At 41.9% G+C, this 21,321-nt stretch overlaps 3 protein-coding genes across 3 annotated transcripts; 1 reads left to right on the plus strand and 2 right to left on the minus strand.

Moving 5' to 3' along the window:
* Positions 1–1,384: 1,384 nt before the first annotated feature.
* On the minus strand, positions 1,385–3,135 carry LOC114141025 (putative claudin-24). Its single transcript, XM_028011431.1, has one exon. The coding sequence runs from the start codon at positions 3,006–3,008 to the stop codon at positions 2,340–2,342; it is 669 nt and encodes a 222-aa protein (XP_027867232.1). The 5' UTR covers positions 3,009–3,135; the 3' UTR covers positions 1,385–2,339.
* Positions 3,136–3,480: 345 nt separating this feature from the next.
* Positions 3,481–7,124, plus strand: hesx1 (HESX homeobox 1). Its single transcript, XM_028011301.1, has 4 exons — positions 3,481–5,132; positions 6,054–6,199; positions 6,286–6,387; positions 6,626–7,124. The coding sequence occupies exons 1-4, from the start codon at positions 4,976–4,978 to the stop codon at positions 6,791–6,793; spliced, it is 573 nt and encodes a 190-aa protein (XP_027867102.1). The 5' UTR covers positions 3,481–4,975; the 3' UTR covers positions 6,794–7,124.
* A 1,261-nt stretch (positions 7,125–8,385) lies between these two features.
* Positions 8,386–18,825, minus strand: LOC114141180 (anosmin-1-like). Its single transcript, XM_028011661.1, has 14 exons — positions 18,430–18,825; positions 16,262–16,309; positions 15,210–15,275; positions 14,435–14,657; positions 13,320–13,504; positions 13,024–13,153; positions 12,717–12,913; positions 12,238–12,381; positions 11,919–12,105; positions 11,434–11,522; positions 10,969–11,140; positions 10,405–10,631; positions 10,005–10,146; positions 8,386–9,818 (listed from the first exon to the last, which is right to left on the minus strand). Exons 1-14 carry the CDS (start codon positions 18,625–18,627, stop codon positions 9,784–9,786), a joined length of 2,043 nt encoding a protein of 680 aa, XP_027867462.1. The 5' UTR covers positions 18,628–18,825; the 3' UTR covers positions 8,386–9,783.
* Positions 18,826–21,321: the final 2,496 nt, after the last annotated feature.

Here is a 21,321-nt window from a genome sequence, read left to right on the forward strand (position 1 = left end):
CTTGGTACAACTTACTGAAAATCGATTTATTCACTATAAGTTTATGTCTGTTTGTGTAAGGCTGAGACGAAACTGCACATGAAAGCATCCCTTTAAGCCATTCAGAGTACCAACACTAAAGAGACACAATCAAAACTATCAGGTGACTTATTACCTCGCGATAATAACTCAGAAAAAGTCCAAATAGTTTGGATGTATTTTTAATTCTTTCCTGCTTATGGAAAGTTTCTGTTTATTTCATAGGTTTGTGGTTCCTTTCTATCGTAAAGGAAAAAAAACTTCAAATATTTCATAACGAGATATTAACACGTGGAAAACCCTTATGAAGACCTTATATAATATCAGAAAGTACATTGGCTGCCATAAGAAAGGCTTACAGTGTTCAATTATATGCCACATGAACTAATCAGTAAATTATTGCAAGGGGACGCAAAAGAAAACAAAACTCCGCATGTCCCCTAGAAGGCTCTGTAATTTCCTTCTTCCTGATTGTAAGACCTAAAATTTAATCGACACAAAATTTCATCCGCTCCAGTATCTCCTTTGGTGAGCACTGGAAACACTTTCTGAAGCAGCTCTGAGACTGGTAGGTCGTGTTTGGAGGGTTTTCCTCTGTTCTTCCTGCAGAACAGCTCTGGTTCTGTTGGATTTCCAGTTGCTGAAAACGGCTCATCGTGCAGCCTGGTTCTAAGTTTAGAACATAAATCGTCCTGCAGCTTCTCATGAAGTTCACTAAGGATGTTGGCAAAAGAAAAAAAAGATTTTCTACGAACATGTTTGAACACATAAAACAAAGAAATACAGTTCCGTCAGCTCATATTGCATATTCCCCTGATCGAAATCGATATTTGTAAATGTACACGTCACTTTGGATTCCCTTTCTGGAGCCAGGTTCGCCATGTGGAGCAGCTTTCCCAACATTCTGCGTGAAATACATCAAGAACGTCATTAGCACTACTCTGCCGTATTTGGAAGCAAATAATTCTTTCATGATTTTGTGTTTTTCCAAGCGTGGCTATAATTGCATCATCTAAACAAGTTTAAGTGTACTTTTCAATAGAGTCAAAAAAGTCTGATTTGTCTCCAGCTCCTGATTATTTTTGCATCTTGCAGCTTGTTTTACAATCTGATTGCTATCCGCCAGCAGGATTCGCTAATTACTCAGTTCCTGTGTCTTAAGATTTTGTTCAGGGTTGTTTCCTTTTTGAGCTGGAAAAAAAAAACACCAAACAAAATTCTCTGAAATGCATTATTCCTCTTACGCTAATCCGCATATGTCAAACTCAAGGTCCGCAGGTCAATCTGGCCCATCATCTCAATGTCTGTGACCACAGAAATAATACTTCAAGATAATAATTGTTTACTGAAATATGATTTTTGTCAGCGAAATCAAATAAACTTTTATTTGCGAAGTTCCAAAAAAGAAAAAGATAAAGCAACATTGCAGTTTGCAAAGATCTTCAGCTTTGGAGACAAGCCCTGAAACTAAAGTGGAACCATCTGGCAACACTCTCACCTGTGAAGTATGGGTGTGTGTTTTTTTTTAAAATGATTTTTCAGTTTGGAGACATGCGGCAATGGGATTGCAATAACAACCTCTAAAGAATCAGAGTGAAACAGTCTGACTGAAAAAGCACAAAATTTGTTCAAATAAAATTTTCCTGAACTCTTGAAGTTGAAGGTGAGACTGAAAACAGTTCCAGAAACATTTCAGGCCGGTTTGTGATCTTTAATCTAGCGACAGTTAAACATTTAACTTTGACTTCAGTACAGAATATAAATAAACAAACACAAATAAACCTATTATAAGCAAAATTATTAGTTAGGCTGTAAGGTAAGTAAGATTATATGTAACTATGAAGGAACTGGACTCTATTGATGGTGACTTATAGCCCTCTGGTGGTGTAACAATTACATTACACTGTACATACAATAATGGGTTATATGTATATATAGGTGCTAAGTAGTAATGCCTGCTGTTAACCATGCTGATCTATACAGTGATTTTTCACCTTTATGAATTTATTCTTTTCAGTCAAACCTCCCAGCACTGATCAGCAGTCACTAATGTTTTCCAAGATCAAAATGAAGCTGAAAGCTTCCCTGTGTCTTGATTAAATTGACAACCGTGTCTACAGATAGAGATAGAATGCTGGAGGTTGTTAAACGAGAGGAAACAGGGAATAGCAGCTTTTTGTTTCTTTGGCTCCAACAAACTACAGACATCTTGGTACGCACGGAAAGAATCTTGGGGATTTTCCACAAATAACGTTTCAAATCGTCACATCAAGTCAGATTTCCAACAATGTGCAAGCAGACGCTTTCTCCTGATTGGTGCTCTAGATGTACTCAGCACTGATTCTGACCGACCGATGTCTCTGCGACACCGGGACCAGTGGGATGTGGACAGGTAGATTCCAGTTCTGCTCCTGCAGATACAAAGAAGAAATCAGCAGCAGCGTTCCCGCCACCAGGTGCAGAACTCCAGCTGTCCAGCCGCAGAACAGAGAATCGCCGAACTCCCAGCGAGGAACCACATCCGGCACCGACTCGTCAAAGAATCGCACCACAGTCAGGTGAGCTATGTAGGAGACTGGAACCAGGACCAGGATTCCAGCTGCCAGGCTCAACGTCCCACCTGCCGTCTTCAGGACCTTCTTGAAGCGTCGGTCGTCCATCTTGCGACAGCAGCTGTTGATCAGGTTCAGGCCCAGGACGGCCAGCACCGAGCCCATGAGGCCAAAACCCAGAGCAGCACACATCAGAATCCGGGCCAGCTTGATGTCTGGCGGCAGACCCAGCAGGCTGTTGTACGGTCGACATTCCTGCAGGCCCAAGTCCTGGATAGCGCAGGTCTTCCACAGTCCCACCTCCAAACTCTCAGTGGGGAGCAGGTCTGTGGAGAGTGTCAGCCAGAACGGCATCATAGTTGTGCACAGAGAGCAAAGCCAGCCCACTGCTGAGAGCAGAACCCCCAGCAGCTCCACCGTCCCGACACTCCAGTCCATGACGGCCTCAGCTGCCAGGTGTCAGGAAGACATCAGTCCCTCTGGAAAAGGAACGCCGCCGTCCAGAGTGACAGAAAGTGTGAGCTGCTCCCCAAACCAGTCAGAGAGGACACAGTGATTAGTTGAATGCAAACAACAGTGTGGCTGTGAGGTGGCCTGCAGGCAGCAGACCGGATGGTACATCTCTGACTGAAAGGCATTTGAAGTGCCCCCTCCACCCGCTTCAACCCGCTGCAGCGTCACCAGGCACGCCGCTCGTTTTCCACAGTGTCTGTTGGCTCTTTGTTCTCGGAGAAAACAGGAAACAAGGACAGACAACAGGCAGCTTGACGGAGCGCAGACATTCAGGGTCACCAGAGTTTCACTGGTTGCAGGAGTTTCAGCTTCAAATCATTGGAGGGACCTTTGAGAAACAAGATGGCGTCTTTCAGAACAGAATGACTGAACCCCATTGCAGTGTCAGAGAAAGAGTTGCTCTGCAGCAACTCTAACCCTAATTATAGAGTTAACATCAGAAACTGATGGCACAATAGGTCAAACTGGTTCAGGAAGTACCCTGAAGCGGCGATTGCAATGTGACAGAGGGGAACAGAAAGAGCAGAAAGGTCTGGGTTGTCTGTTCTAGCCCTCCAGAACTACTGTCCTGCAACACAACTCAACAAAATGGCAGAATATCCCCACATTTTATTTGTGTTTTAGATGGGGCCCACACAAACGTTTCAGGATGGCAACTCCTATAACTAGAGCATGTATCACAGTGAGAGTATCAAAAATCAGGGTGAAAACAGAAACAAAAACAAAAAGAACCCTGAAATAATCAATGATAATGTTATTACTATTGCTATGTGGCGTCGCATAGTTTGTGGCACTGTTGCGCTGCAGCCAGAAAGTTGTGAGTTTGAATCCCAGTCGGTTAAAAATAAAAGTAGGCCAGGCGGAACACCAGTAAATTGCTGATTGTTAAAGTAGAAACGCAGCGCTCCTTTAGCAGATATGAACTGAAACAAAATATACCATTTTATTTCCAAAAACGACAAAAGGTACAAAATGGGACTAAAATGATCAACACCCGCCATCCATCGTCTGTTACATTCTAAGAGAGTCAACAGACTCAAATGGCGATGAAAGCAAAAATAAGTAGAAATAAGGAGCAACGACATGCCTACTGTTCAACCAATGTACCTAAACAGTGTGTTGATGGCTATAAATCGAAAGTAGGAAAGGAGAAAACGGCATCGTGTGAGGATGTAATGGGAGTACAAATTGACCCAGAGGCCGCCGCCTCCCGCTGAAGGATAAATAAATAAGTGTGCTGTTGGTTAAAAGCCGCTGTAGGCCTTTAGTGGGAGCTAATCCAGTTCTGAAAGGGTTTTTCCTCCCGGCTGCTTCAGACTGCATTCACACTGAACGAGCTTCATCTGCATCACAACACATTCAGATCAGGCTAATAGCATTACCGGGTCTCGCCGGGTTGTTATTCCTGCCACCATCATTGTCATTATTATGAGCTTCAACTTTGCCTCAGTCCTACAACGGCGGCTCAACGCTAAACTCATTTTCTACTTTGGTAATTTAGAAGAAAAGAGATGCACTGTTGCATGGTGACAGTTTTACATAAGCATCTCATATGTGAAACACAGAAGCCCATTAAATCTGACTTGTTCATTTCATTCATATTAATGAAGAAAAGCTGAATGTTGGAGTGAAGATGCCGGCAGCACACGTTGCATCAGCTGAGATTAGCGGATGCATGGAGCATCAGGGAATCTTATTCACATGGAAAAACACTTCTTACTTCTAATTGGAGGCCAGTTTAAATCCTTCCCTCCCTTTAAAACCAGCACTCAGCGTCATCCTATCCTGTCAGTTTTCCATGGACCACCAAGGCAGTGTGAAGGATTTCCACTGACACCGAGATCATTAATGGCACATTTCTGACCTTTCAGGACTATTTGCGTGTCAGTGAAATGAAAGAAATGCCTCGGCTCTCCGTCACAGGCATAATGGAAGGCGCTGTGACTCCCTCGGAGGAAGAACGCCACTCGGCATTTTACATCGATCGGATTCTGGATTCGGATCAGGAAAACCCTGGGAAGAGTCTGAGACTACACCGACCCTGGACAGGTGAGGAGTGCTGTCCTTATGAACTCACCCTCAGGACTAATGCGCTCTGTTTGAAAGTTTGATCAAATTGTACGATCATTTCTTTACTTTTGCCCTAACATTATTATTTCACACGACACACCTTTATGTTGGTTTGTTTGATGAGGCTGGCATAGGCATACTGCATCTTAATCTCTATTTTATTTTGCCAGTTTTTGTAAAAGTCTTTGGTTTACAGATTGATCTGCTAAATAATGAACAACCCTTGTTAAAAGAATTTTTCTCTTTTAAACAAATCCACAAACCAGTTTATTTCATTGCGATTTCTTATGAAAGTGAAATAATATATGTATATATGTGCATTTTTAACTGCTAATTGTTCTTTTCAGTCTGAAAGTCAAATCAAACTATAAATGTTGCTATTTTCAAAAATGTTTCCAATTCATCTGCCATTAATCCATCCATCAACTCGCCTGATTTCTTTTGCGTTACCCAGGTTATAGATCGAAAGCATTGTCACTCTCAAAATAGCCGCCATAAATTCAGAGAGAAATTTGTAACCAAAGAAGATTCTTAATATCTGAATGTGGAAAATGTGGAATTTCATATCGACATCTTCTCTATCAATCGCGTGCAGAAACTCTGTAAAATGTCTGGAAGGCTGTGCTGGAGCTTGGAAGAAGTGTCCTTTAGTGGGATGAGATTGAAATAGAAATAAAACTCTTTATATGGATAAGAACTTACCACCAATCAGGCAACCTTCCCAAAGTGAAACAAGTGTAAGGTGGTGGCAGCATCATGCTGTGAGGGTCCAGGAACAGGCAGGCTGGTCAGAGTTGATGGTCACCTTCATGAGAGCTAAATACAGATTGAGATGAAATGGATTCATGTCCAGTTACTTTTTATTTTTATATCAAATCATTTTTTTCCAAATCTCCTCAGAATTTGAAGCAGAGAGGGGGAACAGAGAGAACGGTTTCTGCTGTGAACAAACCATTTGTCACCGAGCTCCGCCGCAGAACCGAACCGGACCCAAGCTAAGCTGGTACACTGGGCGACGGCCGCGCACAGCCTTCAGCAGCAGCCAGGTTTTCTGTCGTCCATTTCGCCTGGATCTGACCAAGCAGCTTTTTTTTTTTTTTTACAAACTTAGCTTTGATTCTGCTCCTGTCAGGTGAACGCTCTGGAGACGGCGTTCCGAGTCGACTGCTATCCAGGGATCCAGCTGAGGGAGCAGCTGGCGGGGAGGCTGGACCTGGACGAGGACCGAATCCAGGTTCTGGCAGTTTCCTTAAAAATTCCACCAGCTGTTAAAAAGACAGCTGATGTCTTTTTAACAGCTGTCTTTTGTAGATGCACGGAGTTTGCATCTACAAACTCGGATGCACGGAGACTTAGAAATAGCCAAGTAGATGCTTTTAAGCTCACGTTGCTACTTAAAGACATACAAGAGTTAAAAGTGTGAGATAACAAAGGTGAGGCTAAAGACGAGTTACGAGATCATTTCTTATCAGATCTGGTTCCAGAACAGACGAGCCAAACTGAGGCGTTCACTCAGAGAGACCCGACTGCGGCTGGTTCAGACGGCCATGACGGCGCTGAAATCGAGGCCGGAGGTCAGAGGTCGCCAAGAGGAGCCGTCGCGTCACCGTCCTCCTCACTGTGATGCAGAGGATGAGTGATCAAGTTCTCGCTGTCTGCAGGAGGTGTTCATATCTGCATTAATATTCATCAGCGTGATTTGCTGAAAACAGGACGCAAACGGCTGTTTTATCCTCCCGTCGCCACAATTTGCCAGGAATGTTGAGCCGGTCTTATTTAAAAGCAGGAATGACTTGAGCTCATGCAAACCTTAGGATTTTGTGAACCCGTTCTTTCTCGGTTTGATGACTCGGACCTTCTGAGCAGCTGTGTACGCCACTGAATCAGGAATAAAAAAAAAAAAGACTTTGCATGTTCTCTGCGTTTTTAATCACACATTTTCACCGACACCCTCTTCGTTAAAGAATGAGACAACTGCTTAATACATGACATTTTCCGCAGGATTTTAAAAAGTGAGGCATTGTGGAATATTGTTCTCACCGTGAAACAAAAGAGCAGAGTATAAGACATACTGTAGGATCCTCTAAAGCACATGCCAAACTTGAGGCCCGTGGGCCAAATCCAGCCCGCCATACCTTTATATGTGACCCTCTAGATTCTCGATTAAACACTAAGTGTGCTTAATTATGTTAAATCAATGAAATTTGTCCATTTACTACCAAATTATACTAATCAGTCCCTCCAGTTTCTTGAAAATCATTTTGGAAATTCAAAGAAAAAAATAAATACTTTTTTTATTTTTTTATTTTAATCGCTGGACTTTCTTGCACCAATACAAAATTGTCAAAATCCTCCACTTGTGTGGCAACACTAGATGGAACTCAGAAGCATTATGCAACTTCAGCTTTGGACCCAAAGAAATAAGTAGCTCAACAACGACGCCACTCTGGGAATATTCCCCTCTTTTTAAAGGTTCAAATATGCAGGTAGCTATGACATCTGAGATGGGACAGCGATTCACAAAGCAATTTATTAAGTTCTATTTTAACATACTTTTACAAACCCTCTCCCCTGTAAAAAGGAAAGCAGCCAAGAAAGAAAAAAACCACAGGAGCTGAGGTTACCGGCAGAAGGGCGTGTCCGATTGAGAGCTGCAGCTTCCTTTAAGCCACGCCCACTTTGCCCAACCGGAACTTCGCACCTGGAAACTATTTGTGTAGAAACGTGTGTATTTCTGTACCACCACATTCAGTACTAAACAGCTGCTTCAGCCTTAACTGGTGTCAGATTGTGCAGTCCCTGATCTGTACAGCGAGTGATGAAAAGTTGCATTTATCACCCAAGACAAGCGGAAAAATTGCAAATATTTCCAAATTAGTTCCAGGAACTCGAAATCCTGGAGGGACTGCAAAGAAGTTCAATATTATTTAATTTGCAGAAACATTGATATTTTAACAGTTTGTGAACTGGGTTTTATCAATTCATACCGGCCCTTTAAGAGCATTCATGATCTTGATTTGGCCCAAAACGAAAATGAATTTGACCTCCAGATCTATAGAATATAAACGTAAAGGTTCCCTGTGAAGTGTGTAGTGTTGAGTGAAATAAGTTTTGCTGTAAACATTATTCAGAATTTTTTTTCCTTCTCCAACTGAAGAAAAGCAACACATGACTACTGTATTTAAACAGTTTTAATTTATTAATTTATTTTTTTAAACACATATAAAACAGATTCATATCGGCGCATAAAATTGACTTCTGATGGAAAAGCAGCATTTTCACCCAGGCTACATGTTTCCAGGAGTCAGAACGACTTTTATATGTTCAAAAACCTTTGAGATATTTGCAAACAACACGAACAGGCTTTTCATACGGTGTCGGAGCGACGCACGATCTACAGATGGCTTCCTGGATTTTACAACAGGGGGGACATTTGCTCCAAAAACACAATTTATGAAAACGTACCAGCATGCACACACAGACACACACACACACACACACACACACACCGACACGCGCACCGGCAACTGAAGCTAGTTTGAGGTTGGACCTTCTTCATCCACATGTCAGAACCAGAATTTGCTTTAAATTGACATTTTTAGCATCAATCCGTTGCTGCAGGTTTGAAAGCTCCAATCAGCGGCAACACATCCTAATGGTTTTCTGTCTGGTTACTATGGAGACCGCTGAGTCACTGGTTGTATCCAATATTCATACATTCATGTCTAACTAAGAAACACTACAGAACAGTTACGTCAGAAACAAAAATCTGTTTTATCACCAGTCTGGCATAATCACCCAGCTTTGCTGCGTTTTCACACATTTACGGTCATTTCATATTTTGTGTTCGTCTTCCTATTTTATGTATTCATTTCATTTCTTCTGTTGTCAAAATCCTCTTTGCTGTATTTATGCTTTATAAAAAGCAAAGATTGGACATAAATACACACCGTGGCTCCTGGATTATTTATTAAACGTTCGCTCCAAGATCACATTCTGGACACAAATTCAAATATTGTGTAGAAGTTTAATATTTTTGAGCAATGAATCTATGAAAGAAACACAGATTCATTATTCTCGATATATTTTTTTTTTGCAAGTTTTTATTTTGTCTAATTTTGGTGATTATGGCTTACGGGGAGAACAAAAAGGCAAAAAAAAATCAACCAGAACACCTCAGTGGCATCGCAGGCTGATCTGCTCCATGCTTGGCTGAAGTCATGCAGCAATTTGTGCAAAAGAAGATCCCACCAAGTATTGACTGCAATAAATACATAAATAAATAAATAATGAACGCATTTTTCAGAAGTCTGACATTTCTGTTTAAAACTTTGCAGGTTTTGGGTAAGAATACGAAAAAAGGTAACATATTTGATTTTTCAGACTTTGTTCCTTATCTCGTTATGTAAATGTAAGGAACCGGTTGGCTGTGGAGTCCCATAAATATGAAGATGATTTTGAGCTGAAAGGTTAAACCCCGTGAAACTTTGAAATACCGACCACCATGCTCGACAGTTGATTCGGCCGAATCCTGAAATCCTCCTTCTTCACTCAGTCAGGTCTTCGTTGTTGCTACGTTAGGGGGTTGAGGCTGTGCAGGCTGGGACTCGGAGACTAGCAGGGACTTGGACTAGTGCGGCGATCGTTCCCGAGCCGGAATCCTGACTGAGGACATTTTCAGAATGAGAGTTGAAACAGCAACTAAATATAAACAGATCTAATATAAAGTCCACTAAATAAACACTGACAAAAATAAACTGTCATAAGTGGAGAAAGTTTACAATAAAGAAAGGAAGAAGCAGACTGAGGAACGTTTCAAAGTGTGTCCAGACGGTCAGTGTGAGCTCTCACTTTGCTTTGGGATGCTCTGGTGCCCAGGAGTCTGAAAGGTGCGGCTGGTTGCAGGGCCTTCGCCCTCGGCTGAGATGACCCGAACCTCCAGGCGGTACACACTGGCGGGCTGCAAGCCTGATACAATCAGAACGTTACCGTCCTGAAACGGGAAGGCAGGCATCAAAAATGAACAACTGTTAAACGTTTACAAGCAAAAGGATTTATGATGACAACAACAACAAAAAAAGATTAGGGTTTTATGATAAGAAGCGCATCTTCATGAAGCTGGTGGTCTACATTTTGAATTCGGTTCTTTTTGCACTGATACCCTTAATGATAGTTTATGGGCATCCTCTTCACAAATCACATAATAAGTCATTAGAGATCATCTTTGTGCAGCCAAAGTAAGTTTACTGACCGGAGGTAAGATCTGAGACTGAGAGATCAGGCTGTGAGGTAACTTCCTGCTGCTGTGGCGTCTGGGCGAAGCAACCTCCGTCCATGTCGCCTGGTAACCAAGCAGCTGCTGGTTGGAAAGAGTCGTGGCCAAATCCCAGCGGAAGATGGCCGACACGTTGTCACGGTGAGCTCGAAACGACGCCGTCAGGTTAACGACCTTCATGCGGATGAACTCTGGCGGCTCAGCTGGGAGAGCGGATCAAACAGGGAACGTTTGGCGAACATCACACACGGACATTTCTCCGCTCATAAACTCTGACGTGCAGATCCAATATAATCTGCACGTCATATTTGAATCAACACTTTGAATCCACGTGTTGATTCAAAGTCCTGCTGCTGATACGTTGATGCTGATGTGTGAAAAGACGAAGTATTTCCATATTTGTAAACCAAAATCAAAGCATAACTTCACAAGATGCTCAACATTCCTCATTTCATTTTCCATTTTTCGCTTAGGAGTTCAAGCAAATTCTGACTGCATACTGATAAAACACTTTTTGCTGTACTAATAGACACATCATACCCGCCTCTCCAGGACAGTGGGTGAGTTTGGGGCTCTTAGCCTGGATGCCGGAACAGGAAGGAGTTGAGAAACTGGAGCTTTCTGCTGGAGGACGGCTCTTTGAGCTGACTGGCTGCAGAACCACTTTGTACTTGCAGTTGAAGAGCAGACCTTGCAGCCTGACAAAGTTCTTCTAAATCAGAGAGAAGGGATAAAAGTGCAGTTTTCTCTAATGAAATGCTCCTTTCTTTGAGAGGGAAGTTTGCTGGTGAGGGGAAAAGGAAAAACAATTCCTGCTTTTTTATTGGAAATAATCCTGCGCCTTCAAAATGGTAGCGAGGATTGAGTACCTTTCTTAATATCTGGATTGAGTTTGAAATATTCTTTTTTTTCTTATCACAATCCTTGCGTAGAGGTAAATATTTCTCACGGCTCTGGATTTCACGTTTCTGTCGATGGTGGCGGAGTTTCAGATTCGGCGCTCACCCTTGTTCTGGTCTTCTCCGTGGGCTTGGTAAGGTTGTGTGTGCAGCTTTCGGGTCCCCAGTGAAGTTTGTAGAATTCAACCGAAGGATCTGCAAAAGGAAGAAATCACATTAATGGCGTGGTGGAGAAGGAAAAACGCTCAAGGAAAGAGAAATGAAGATATTTTAACTGGAGTGTTGCACAGGCCTCACAGGCCAAACTGGATTACTTCCAAGTTTAAAATAAACGTTTGGAAATAAAAGTATTTTATGAATACTATATGTCAAAACTTAGCTATATTTACATGAAGTGATAAAAAACAATCTGTCCGCTGAACTATTATCAGGTCCCAGGACGAGGTTTTAGAAAATCACGCTCAGTTTCTGGTCAGAGGTCAGACGGACATATTTTAGGCAACGTCTCAAGCACACTGCATCTGGTCCAGCGACTATATAACGTCCAATCATCATAACAAAAGCTGAAGACAATTCTCAGACCACACTGACCTGAACTGGTCTGCCAGCAAACACGAACACGTAGCTGGCCGTCCTGGTAGAACGGAGTCCCGACGTCCAGAACGGCGCCTGTGGGACGTGGTGGCGCAGGACCGAAAGCGTCAACAGCCAACACGAGAAATCCGTTAAAACACGGAAAAACGTGTGCGCAAAGACAAGAGTTTGCTTTGTCACGTGGCTTTCAAATGTTAAAAATAGTTTTTGAGGTGCTGAATGCAGAGTGATAAAAATGTCGCAGACTTTTTTTTTTTTTTTTTTGCCACTTTGGAGCCATTTTAAAATGACACTTAAATCTGTTTTGTCATTTTTTTTTGTCTGGAGACTTACTCTTCTGGGTGATGAAATGGAGGAGAGCTGGAGGACCCTTGAGCTCTGTTTGGCCCCACTGGGACACACCTTGGACCTCCACGCTGTACTTCCTGTCGGACCTCATGCTGCTCAGCTCCACCTGGTTCTTCAGGCACACAGACAAGCAAACTTGTAGAAGCATGTAAGTAATTTGGCTGAAGCAAAACGTGCTTGGAAACAAAATCTGAAATTTTGAGGAATAATCGTTCGTTCCCATAGTTATTAGCCAGTCAGTTTAATAATTTGATATGATTCTTTGACCTTTACATTTATTTTCCATTTCTATGATATATTTTCATTCAGAGAACATAACACTTCGTCCAACATAATTACACATTATAAATAAGTAATAAAATAAGCTAGACACGATTAGAACAAACAATCTATTTGTGTAATATTGTTGCACATTTACAAATCTTTCAATCATTTCACGGCTCTTACCTCTCTGACTGTCTTCCCCCTCTTGGTCATGGACGAGTGTCCAGCTGCTGTCCAGCTCCAGCTGACCTTGTAGTGGTGGACGGGAACATCCAGGTCTGTCGGAACGTCCCAGACGACCCTCGCTCTCACTAGTCTGCCGGGGCCAAAGTTCATGCCGGCAACTCTCAGCTCAGACGGGGCCGGTGGAGCGGAGGGGTCTGAGATTGAACGGGGTTCTTGTTTTCACACAATGCATTGACTTAATGGACCACACCACACACTTCAGCTGGCATGCAAGATGTCAGGAGCAACAGATTTACAGTGTGACCTCTGCTAGAGCGGATGTGTTCGCTTGGAGTGGTGAAACCTCTGGTCCCACGGAGGTTTACAGCCGCCAATCTGAACTGGTACCAACGACCAGGCCGGCTGTCAGACAGACTCGCCCCCAACTCTGTGGTCTGGAGTAGAACGAGACGAGAAACAGCAGAAAATACAATTTAAACTCAAGCTCTTCCTAACAGTTCGAAACAGATCAAAATCCAAAGCCTTAAAATGGAAAGTTGTCGTGGCGCTTGTCCCCACAGATTGTTTGAAACTCATTCCTGTTGGTGTCAGAGAGCCGACCTGAGTCTCTTCCTCCCAGTGGGTGGCGGTGTCCTCACTGGGCCGAACGCCAAAGTTCCACCTCCTCTGCAGAATGTAGACCACTGGCTGAGCAGAGACGTTCAAACGGGACGACCAGCCGACGGTCAGGCGCCCAGAGGGAGATTCCTCAAAGCTCAGGTCCTTCTTTGGTTTCAGAGGAACGCCTGGATGAAACATTTACAGCAAATTGTTAATAAAGACAAAAATGTGGGGGGTTGTCAAACAAATTCGGGGTTTTTTATTAATCTGGAGATGTTAAACATGATTTGTTTTCTAAAGTGATGAACTTTATAGACATCGCCCCATCGCATAAAAATCCACACAACATTTTTTTTTTTCTTTTTATTAATTTCCGACTTGGGTCAAATGTCTGAGTTTCCTTCCACACGCTTCTCACAATAATTTGTATGAACTTTGGCCCGTTCCTCCTGACAGAACAGGTGGACGCAGCAGGTTTGCACCTTTCAGCTCTGACCTCTGATGTTATCTGGGGCTGAGATCAGGACTTTGTTACGGTCACTGAAAAATGTGGACTTTTTTTATTTAAAAAAATGTCAAAATTAACAGCGCCAATGGTCAAATTACTCCTAATTTTACTTCTAACAGTCATGAGACACTGCGGGTTTCTGAAGCCAGGATGTTCCAGGTACTAGTCTGGTGTTTCAACCTTCTTAGATACATGTTTGTAACTAGCTGCCATCTTTGTGTTATAAACTGCTTTGTCGTGTTATTTTCAAGAAAACTGCAGCACTGACTCAAGCCTGATAAGATGTAGATCGATATCAAACCGACAAAGTTTCAGATAATTAAGCCACTTTGTAGCTAATTTGGTATGCAGGGGGGATTTGTCCACTTGGATGACCAGTGTCCAAAATTTAATTTCCTGGCTGATGTTGCTTCAAAGTTTCCACATGATGTCACAAACAAGAAGCAGAGAGGTGTTGTCTTAAAATGCATCCACATTTTAAATCAGCTAAAATATTGTGAATTAACCTATCAGAAGCTTACAAAGTTTTGCCGTTAACATTTCAGGCATATCATTTTGTATTTATTTATTTATTTATTTATTTATTTTTTTTTTTTTTAAAGAGTACCCTTGTATAGGTCTGTGGGAGGCTGGCAGGTGTGTCCACAACCATTGAAGCAGCACTTCTTCTGCAGAGAGCATTCCTTGTCATGGTCACAACTTTCGATGCACGCAGCTGCGAACCCACTGGCTCCCTCTGGTGGCGGACAGCGGCCCTGCTTCGCTGCCAGGACTGAGTGGAGGAAGTGGCAACTGGCCACGCACTCCCACTGCTTCCTCTGAAATAGCTGCTGCATAACTCAAGTTTATTAATTGGTTAAAGTCATTTTTGACAATAACACATTAAAACAAACAACAGAATTCGATATTTTATAATCACTATGAAATTATATGCATGTATCATTTTGCCACAAATACTAAATAATTCGTTAGCTGAATATTTAGCTTCAAACTAAATATTTAACGACTGAGTTAATTACTTTTGCTTGAAGCTAAACGTAATTTTATTTTATTTATTTATTTTTTTTTTTTGTATTTCATAGAATAGTTGCTGCAAAAGAAAAGTCCACATAAAGACTGACAATTTTTCACAAAAATGTCAACACCTCAAAGGAGAAAATGTGCCCATCCCACAGAAGATTATTTATCAAAAATAAAATGGAAGGAAATAAAACCTGCAGCTGGTCCGTCCTCTCTCCGGGTTCTGATGGCGGATTAAACAGAACTCTGGGAAATGTTCAAAGCTTGTTATATTGTTCCTGACCTGTGTTCGTGGTTCAAGCGATTCTCTAACAAACCTATTAGCTCCTCATGGAAAAGATGGATTGTATGAAGCAGCTCACCTCACAAAGTTCTCTACAGTTGCTTCTCTTCTTCACCTTCCAGTCATGCATGCATGGCTCCAGGCACTGTGAACATAACGACAATCCTATTTTTGTGGTAAATACTTTAGTTGCCTCATAGTTCCATCCATTGTATGAGCAATGGATGGAAGGACATCGGTTTGGTTCTCCTAACTGACCGTTAAAGTTACTCTAAATTTCTTAGACTGAGGAAAATAACAAAGCTCTTTTCTCTTGCTGTTTCTGCAGCAGCATGGACACTATGGTGTCATTTCATGGTGTAATGAGAACCAGTGGGAATGAAACATCACAAGGACATGAGAGCGAGTCACTTTAAAGTTGCAGAAGCAATCTGCATATTTTTCAATCTTTTTTTTTTGCTGAACTTTCTTAAAAATACAAATACCACTCTTATGAATCGGGTTATGAGTTTTGATTGGAGGGCCCAGCTCTCAGGGTTGCACTCAGGCATTGCAAAAGTTGCTACATGTTAAGTTTTTACTACGGAACATTTTCCTTCACTTCTATTCTCACCAATGGAAATTGACGTATCAAGTCGGTAATGACACAATATTCTCAGAGTCCATTTTTTAAAACCCTAAAGGGCAAAAATAGAAATATAAAGGAACTAAACTAACGGCAGCCCGGTAGCCGCTTTGCAACCCTGCCATCTCCAATTCCTCCTCACTGATCTCCCTGCAGCATGTCAACTAAATACAGAATGACATTCCCGTTTTTGTTTTCTGCTTCATTTCCTCCTTATATCATCTCACTACGCTGAAATAAGACAAGAGAGAACACTGTGATATGGTAAAGAAATGTGAGGAACGCCCTGAAGATCCCTCTGGTAGCCGAGGCAGCAGAGGTTTTTTTTATGTGTTTTCTGTAGAAAGTAATACGCTGTTAAAGCTATTTTTTTAAAACCTTAATTTATTCTTTACATTCTTTTCTCGCAAGGAAGGTGACTCATTATCAGAACCGGATCCAATTTTTGTAGCGTCTATGACACGAGCTGCAGAAAACATTAAAAATGCAATGTACTTGTTTCCGACCTGTGAGCAGGGTTTGTTACTACGGCACCAACCCAGCGATCCATTACCCTGAGGAGAACAAGATGGAGGACAAAGACAAAAAGTTGGGTCTTTGTGCACATACAGTGAACAGGAAAATGTCATTTCACCTTTTCACAGTCCCAACTCCTGGGAAATGAGAGGAATTACAGTTTATGAATTTAGAATAGCAGTTCACTCTGTTGTCGGGGGGCTATTGTTTCATGTTGTCTAAAAAAAGACTAAACGCTGATGGGTTTTTTTTTCTGTTCTCAAAGAAGTCTGGTGGAAACTGAGGCTAATTGCTGTAAAACAGCAAGTTCAGTTTTTCCACCACGAAGCAGATTTCACTTAGGAAGCAAGATGATAACAGTTGATAAGGTAACGTCTGACAATAACGTGAACATTTCGGCCACTTGAAATGTAAAAAGTACAACATGAAATTTGTAGGGAAGTACAAATGTTTTGGACGTTTTGGCAATTTCTCTGATCAAAATCGATGCAGAATTGCCTGGTCTTCATGTCTGATCATTAACGGTGTGAACTCTGTCTCCTTAATTATGAATTATATGAGCCAGGTTGAGAATCACAGGTGGCCAAAATTCTTTGCTTAGAAAATGCAACGTATTGCATTTGTAAACTCTTAATTAAATGCATGGAGGAAAATTTCATTACTGTGAAATGTGCCCTTGTACGTAGATCATTTAGTATTAGAATTCACTAGGAGATCAGTGGGCCTGTAGCTAACATGTTGGACAGATAAAGTGCTTTGTGGTTGCTATTGGTACACTTCAAACATTGACTCTTAGCTTTCACCTTAATATGCACTTGTACTGTTGCTTTGTATGTAACTTGTATGATTTTATATGATGTTGGAACAGGTCTCTTTTAAATATAGAGATCAGAGTGCAGTGAAATCAGCCTGTCACTGCTTTCAGTGGCATCTTGATTTGTCTACACGCTGCAAAAGAGAGAAAAAAATATGTATATTTTTGCACCTAAACACTCACTGAAAGTAACACCTTAAAGTTGTAAAATTACTGGGTTCCCACAGCACATCCTAAAGTTATGGCCAGATAATCCTTGCAGCTTTTTATGACAGTTTGAATTGGTTGATTTGCAAAAGTCAGCCAATAGGCAGCATTGTGGTTACTTACCTCAACCTCCTGAGCTGCATTTAGCTATATGATCATTGAAAAAAATCCACTAACAGCAGAAATACCTGTGGATACTGAATAAAGAATTGGACGAGGTCTACTTTACTTTGTCTTTTCAGGACAAAGTGTGAAGGATTTCTTTATTTACGGGAAGAACGCTGGATCAGAGCTGTTCTCTTCTATTCTCTCTGCTACCAGCTCCAAACGGTCAAACTGTAACTAAAGCACAACCTATAAAATCTAATCCCTGTGACAGATTCCTTGGTTGTCTTTTATTGCACATTTTATGATTTTAATATGTTGGTCCAGCTCCTTGTTGGTGCTATGTTGGAACAAAGTCAGAGCTCAAATCTGAAGATAAAAAATGTGATAAATTCCCGTCATTTTAAAACTCGAACATTTAGTAAATTAACAAAACGTTAAATGCTATTGGGTTACACGCTGTCAGCACCGGAATGAGAGCGCATAAAACACTGGCAAAGCATATCAATAAGTAAATAGAGCGTAAAGCGACAGAGAGCCGAGTCAAACGATGTCCTGCTGGGCTTCAGGGCCGAAGGGAACCGCTCTCCTTCTCTCACTCTGTCAGGACTAACAGAACCGAGCTTCAGAACCGGATCCTGACCTGCTCCTGACCTGGCAGCTCTGCAGTTGCAGCTATAATATGAAGCAGGAACATGTTGAGATGCAGCAACAGAACCACTGGACGGAACACCGTCCTAAAATTCAGAGGGTTGAACATGTTTGAGATGATTTAGATATTTAGATTTGTGCTGCAAGATTTAGAGCTTAATTTGGATGAAACCATTGCAGTGTCACTTCTTTTATTTATTGGTAGAGTCTGAAAGATTGCAGTAATTTCACTTTAAATATGAGCAATTTATTTTCAATTTCAAATTTTAGTCACTTATTTTTTTTTTTCAAATATCGCCAGAATGACGAGTTTCTATAAAGCCATTAGAATACACACCTCATAATTAAGCTGCTGACTAAAACAAAGTGTCCTGTCCTTACCTGCAGGGGAGTGAGGGGTGCAGCCACGCTGTGCAGGCTCAGGCAGCGGGACACACACCTTGCCCTGAACACACTTTCTGACCCAGAATCCCCTTCATCGGCATCAGCGTACCGTTCTCCAGCACACACACCGCTGCCACAGAGCACAGCGATCCGCAGAACCAAGCGCATCCAGGTGCCTCTGCTCAGCCTCGGCATCTTCCTTCCTGCTCCGAGGAGAAGCGAGCAGATCTGAGCATCAGAAAGCCGAACAGGAAGCTTCCAGCGAAGGGTGGTGCTACAGAGGGGTGGGGGGGGGCACTGTCAGGGTCTGGATGCTGGAGGGCTTTCTGTGATCACAGTGTGGAGAGGTGTGTGCCACACAACGAAAATTGCAACACTGATGAAATGTGTCACTTTTTCCAAACCTGCCTCGTGCATCGGCGACAGAATTCATCACTGTCCGTCTGGTGTATGAGAAATCTGATCGAGTAAAGCGGTGAGCATATCAGTATATTTGCACAATTATTACAGCTATAATGTTAGAAAGGAGAAACAGGAAAAATAGCAAGTTCAGTTTCAGAAACTCTTGCCACATGCATGACTAGTATAAAGGATTGATGCATAGCAAACAACATGATGGATTCGCCTGTCCACTGTTTGCTAAAGGCTCATTCTGGAGCAGTAGCTAAAAGAATTTAGAATATATTTTCTCTAATGTTTACCTGTGTAAACCCAGCAGCCCTCCGTCTAAACGGAGCAGATTACACAGAAACACGAACTTGTGGCCGACCTACCAGCAAACAGCAATCATGGCTCACTTTGGTTTTGTTTTTTTTGGTCCACTTCCATCAAGAACAAATAAATACAAATAAATGATTGCTTTCATTTCAGCAGTAAATAATTATTTAATTAAAACGGAAAAAAGTGGAAGATGTAGAAAAGACTGGAGCTCTGTTTTACAGGGCGGGCCACAAGTTTCCACACGTAGGAGAATGTAAAATGTATATTTATTTTATATTTCAGACCCCTAAAAAGATGCGTTTGACAAAAGAGCAAAGAATTGAAATTATTTTGGATAAAAAACACAATCTCTTAATGCTTTTAATTCATGTTTCTATTTAAACCGCAGCGGTGAAAATACATCTGGGAAGGTTTTGGAACAACATACACGTGGGAAATAATTCTGTCTTGGTTTTACTGGATCTCATTGACAGCCGCTCCTAACATCCTGACTGGCAGATTTTAAAAGTGCGCTGGATTGTTTGATACGGTGCTAAACTGGTTCAGATTTTTTTTGGTGTTGTCTTTCTGTAATTGTACAATTAAAAACGAAGCAAAGAAAAATCACATGTGGCGTGTACCTCGAGGCTCCAGTCTTCTATTCAACATCTGTACGATCCTACTAGTTGCAGTCTGTAAAAAATCCTATAAATCCTATGATTTTGATTGACAAACAATCCAGGGTTTGAAGTCCCAACCTGCAGAAATGCCACATTGGAGGCCGACTGGATGAGAAACAGACATCAGAGACTTGGACTTGCCCGTCAGAGATCAGGACATGCCTTCTAAAAACTTGAGCTGACTCAGACTTGTCTCTCAAAAACTTCCGACTTGACTTGGAATTCACTGTTGGCGATTTTACACTTGAGATGGACTTGCTTGTCAAAAACCTGACACTTGTCTAATCCATGTCAGCAACCACAAGTCAAAGACAGCAGAGCTTAACTAGACTATATATTGTTACTCTTTCCAATTAGTTTCTGTACAAGTTGTAACTCAAGACTATGAGGAACTTAACACTGAAGCCTTTTAACGTCATTGCTTACCTTTTCGCCTTAAGATCAGTAGGACACATTAGTGAGTATTGTGCAGTGTAACATAAATACATGTGTGTGTGATGTGGCTACTCATCTCACATTAATGTTCCTCTATTATCTACAATGACGAGAGTAGCAGCATTAAAAACATGGAGGACAAAGAGAATAAGGACAGCGAACCAAGGAACGTCAATCTGAAAAACTGTCCGTTCCAGATAACAAGTGAAAGCTGGTGGTGAGAGCAAAACACAAGCGAAACTGCATGAAGAAAAACATTCTAGCCACAAAGATTTTGCAGTCGAGGCACTTTTCTTCTGGTGGGTCGAGAAGTCTCGTCTGTGCAGATGCTCAGATTGAAACGTGTTCTTGTCGTCAGTCACAAATGCCTGCTTTTGCTTCCACTCTGTCTGATTATGCAGTCGCGTCAACCACATGCGCCTGCCTCGTGTACGATAGAATGCGATCGGTCAGTAAGTGGAATTACATGGAAGAAGAAGAAGGAAAAAAAACCACAGACTACTTTTGTTCAGAACTGCTGTCTACAGTCACTTGTCCTCGCAGGGTCTCATCCACTGCAACTGAAGAACTAATGCTGGTGAAGGAATCAACTTAACAATGTAAAGATATAAATGAGAAACGAGTGTGATCAAACGCATGTTTATTATTTGTTTGTCTTTGGAAATAAATCAGAGGGGAATCTAGTGCCAACTATCCATACTGATTCGCTGATTTAAAGTTGGCGCCAGTTAGCCGAGCTGCTTGAATGAAATGGAGTGGTTTCTGATTTGAATGCAGCAAGCAATATGAAGCCTGTGTAGAAACCCGGTGGCTTTCAGGTTGCTGTGACGAGGCTCAGTTGCAGAGGTCGGTGCTGCAGCAGGAGGCAAACGCTCCAGGTGTGCTGATGAAGCCCTGGCACACGGCCATGTTCATACACTGGCGAAAGGAGCTGCCTGAAGTCAGAAAGCCAAAGACAAAACACGTCTGAGCAGTAGCAAGTTAGAAATGACAACGTTCTGCATTTTAAGAGACAAAATAAACCAGCTTATGTTCTAATGATCAGAATTAACGTTCAAACTAATTGCGCCGGTCC

This window comes from Xiphophorus couchianus, chromosome 24 (genome assembly GCF_001444195.1).
Source record: "Xiphophorus couchianus chromosome 24, X_couchianus-1.0, whole genome shotgun sequence".
Classification (NCBI taxonomy): Eukaryota; Metazoa; Chordata; class Actinopteri; order Cyprinodontiformes; family Poeciliidae; genus Xiphophorus; species Xiphophorus couchianus.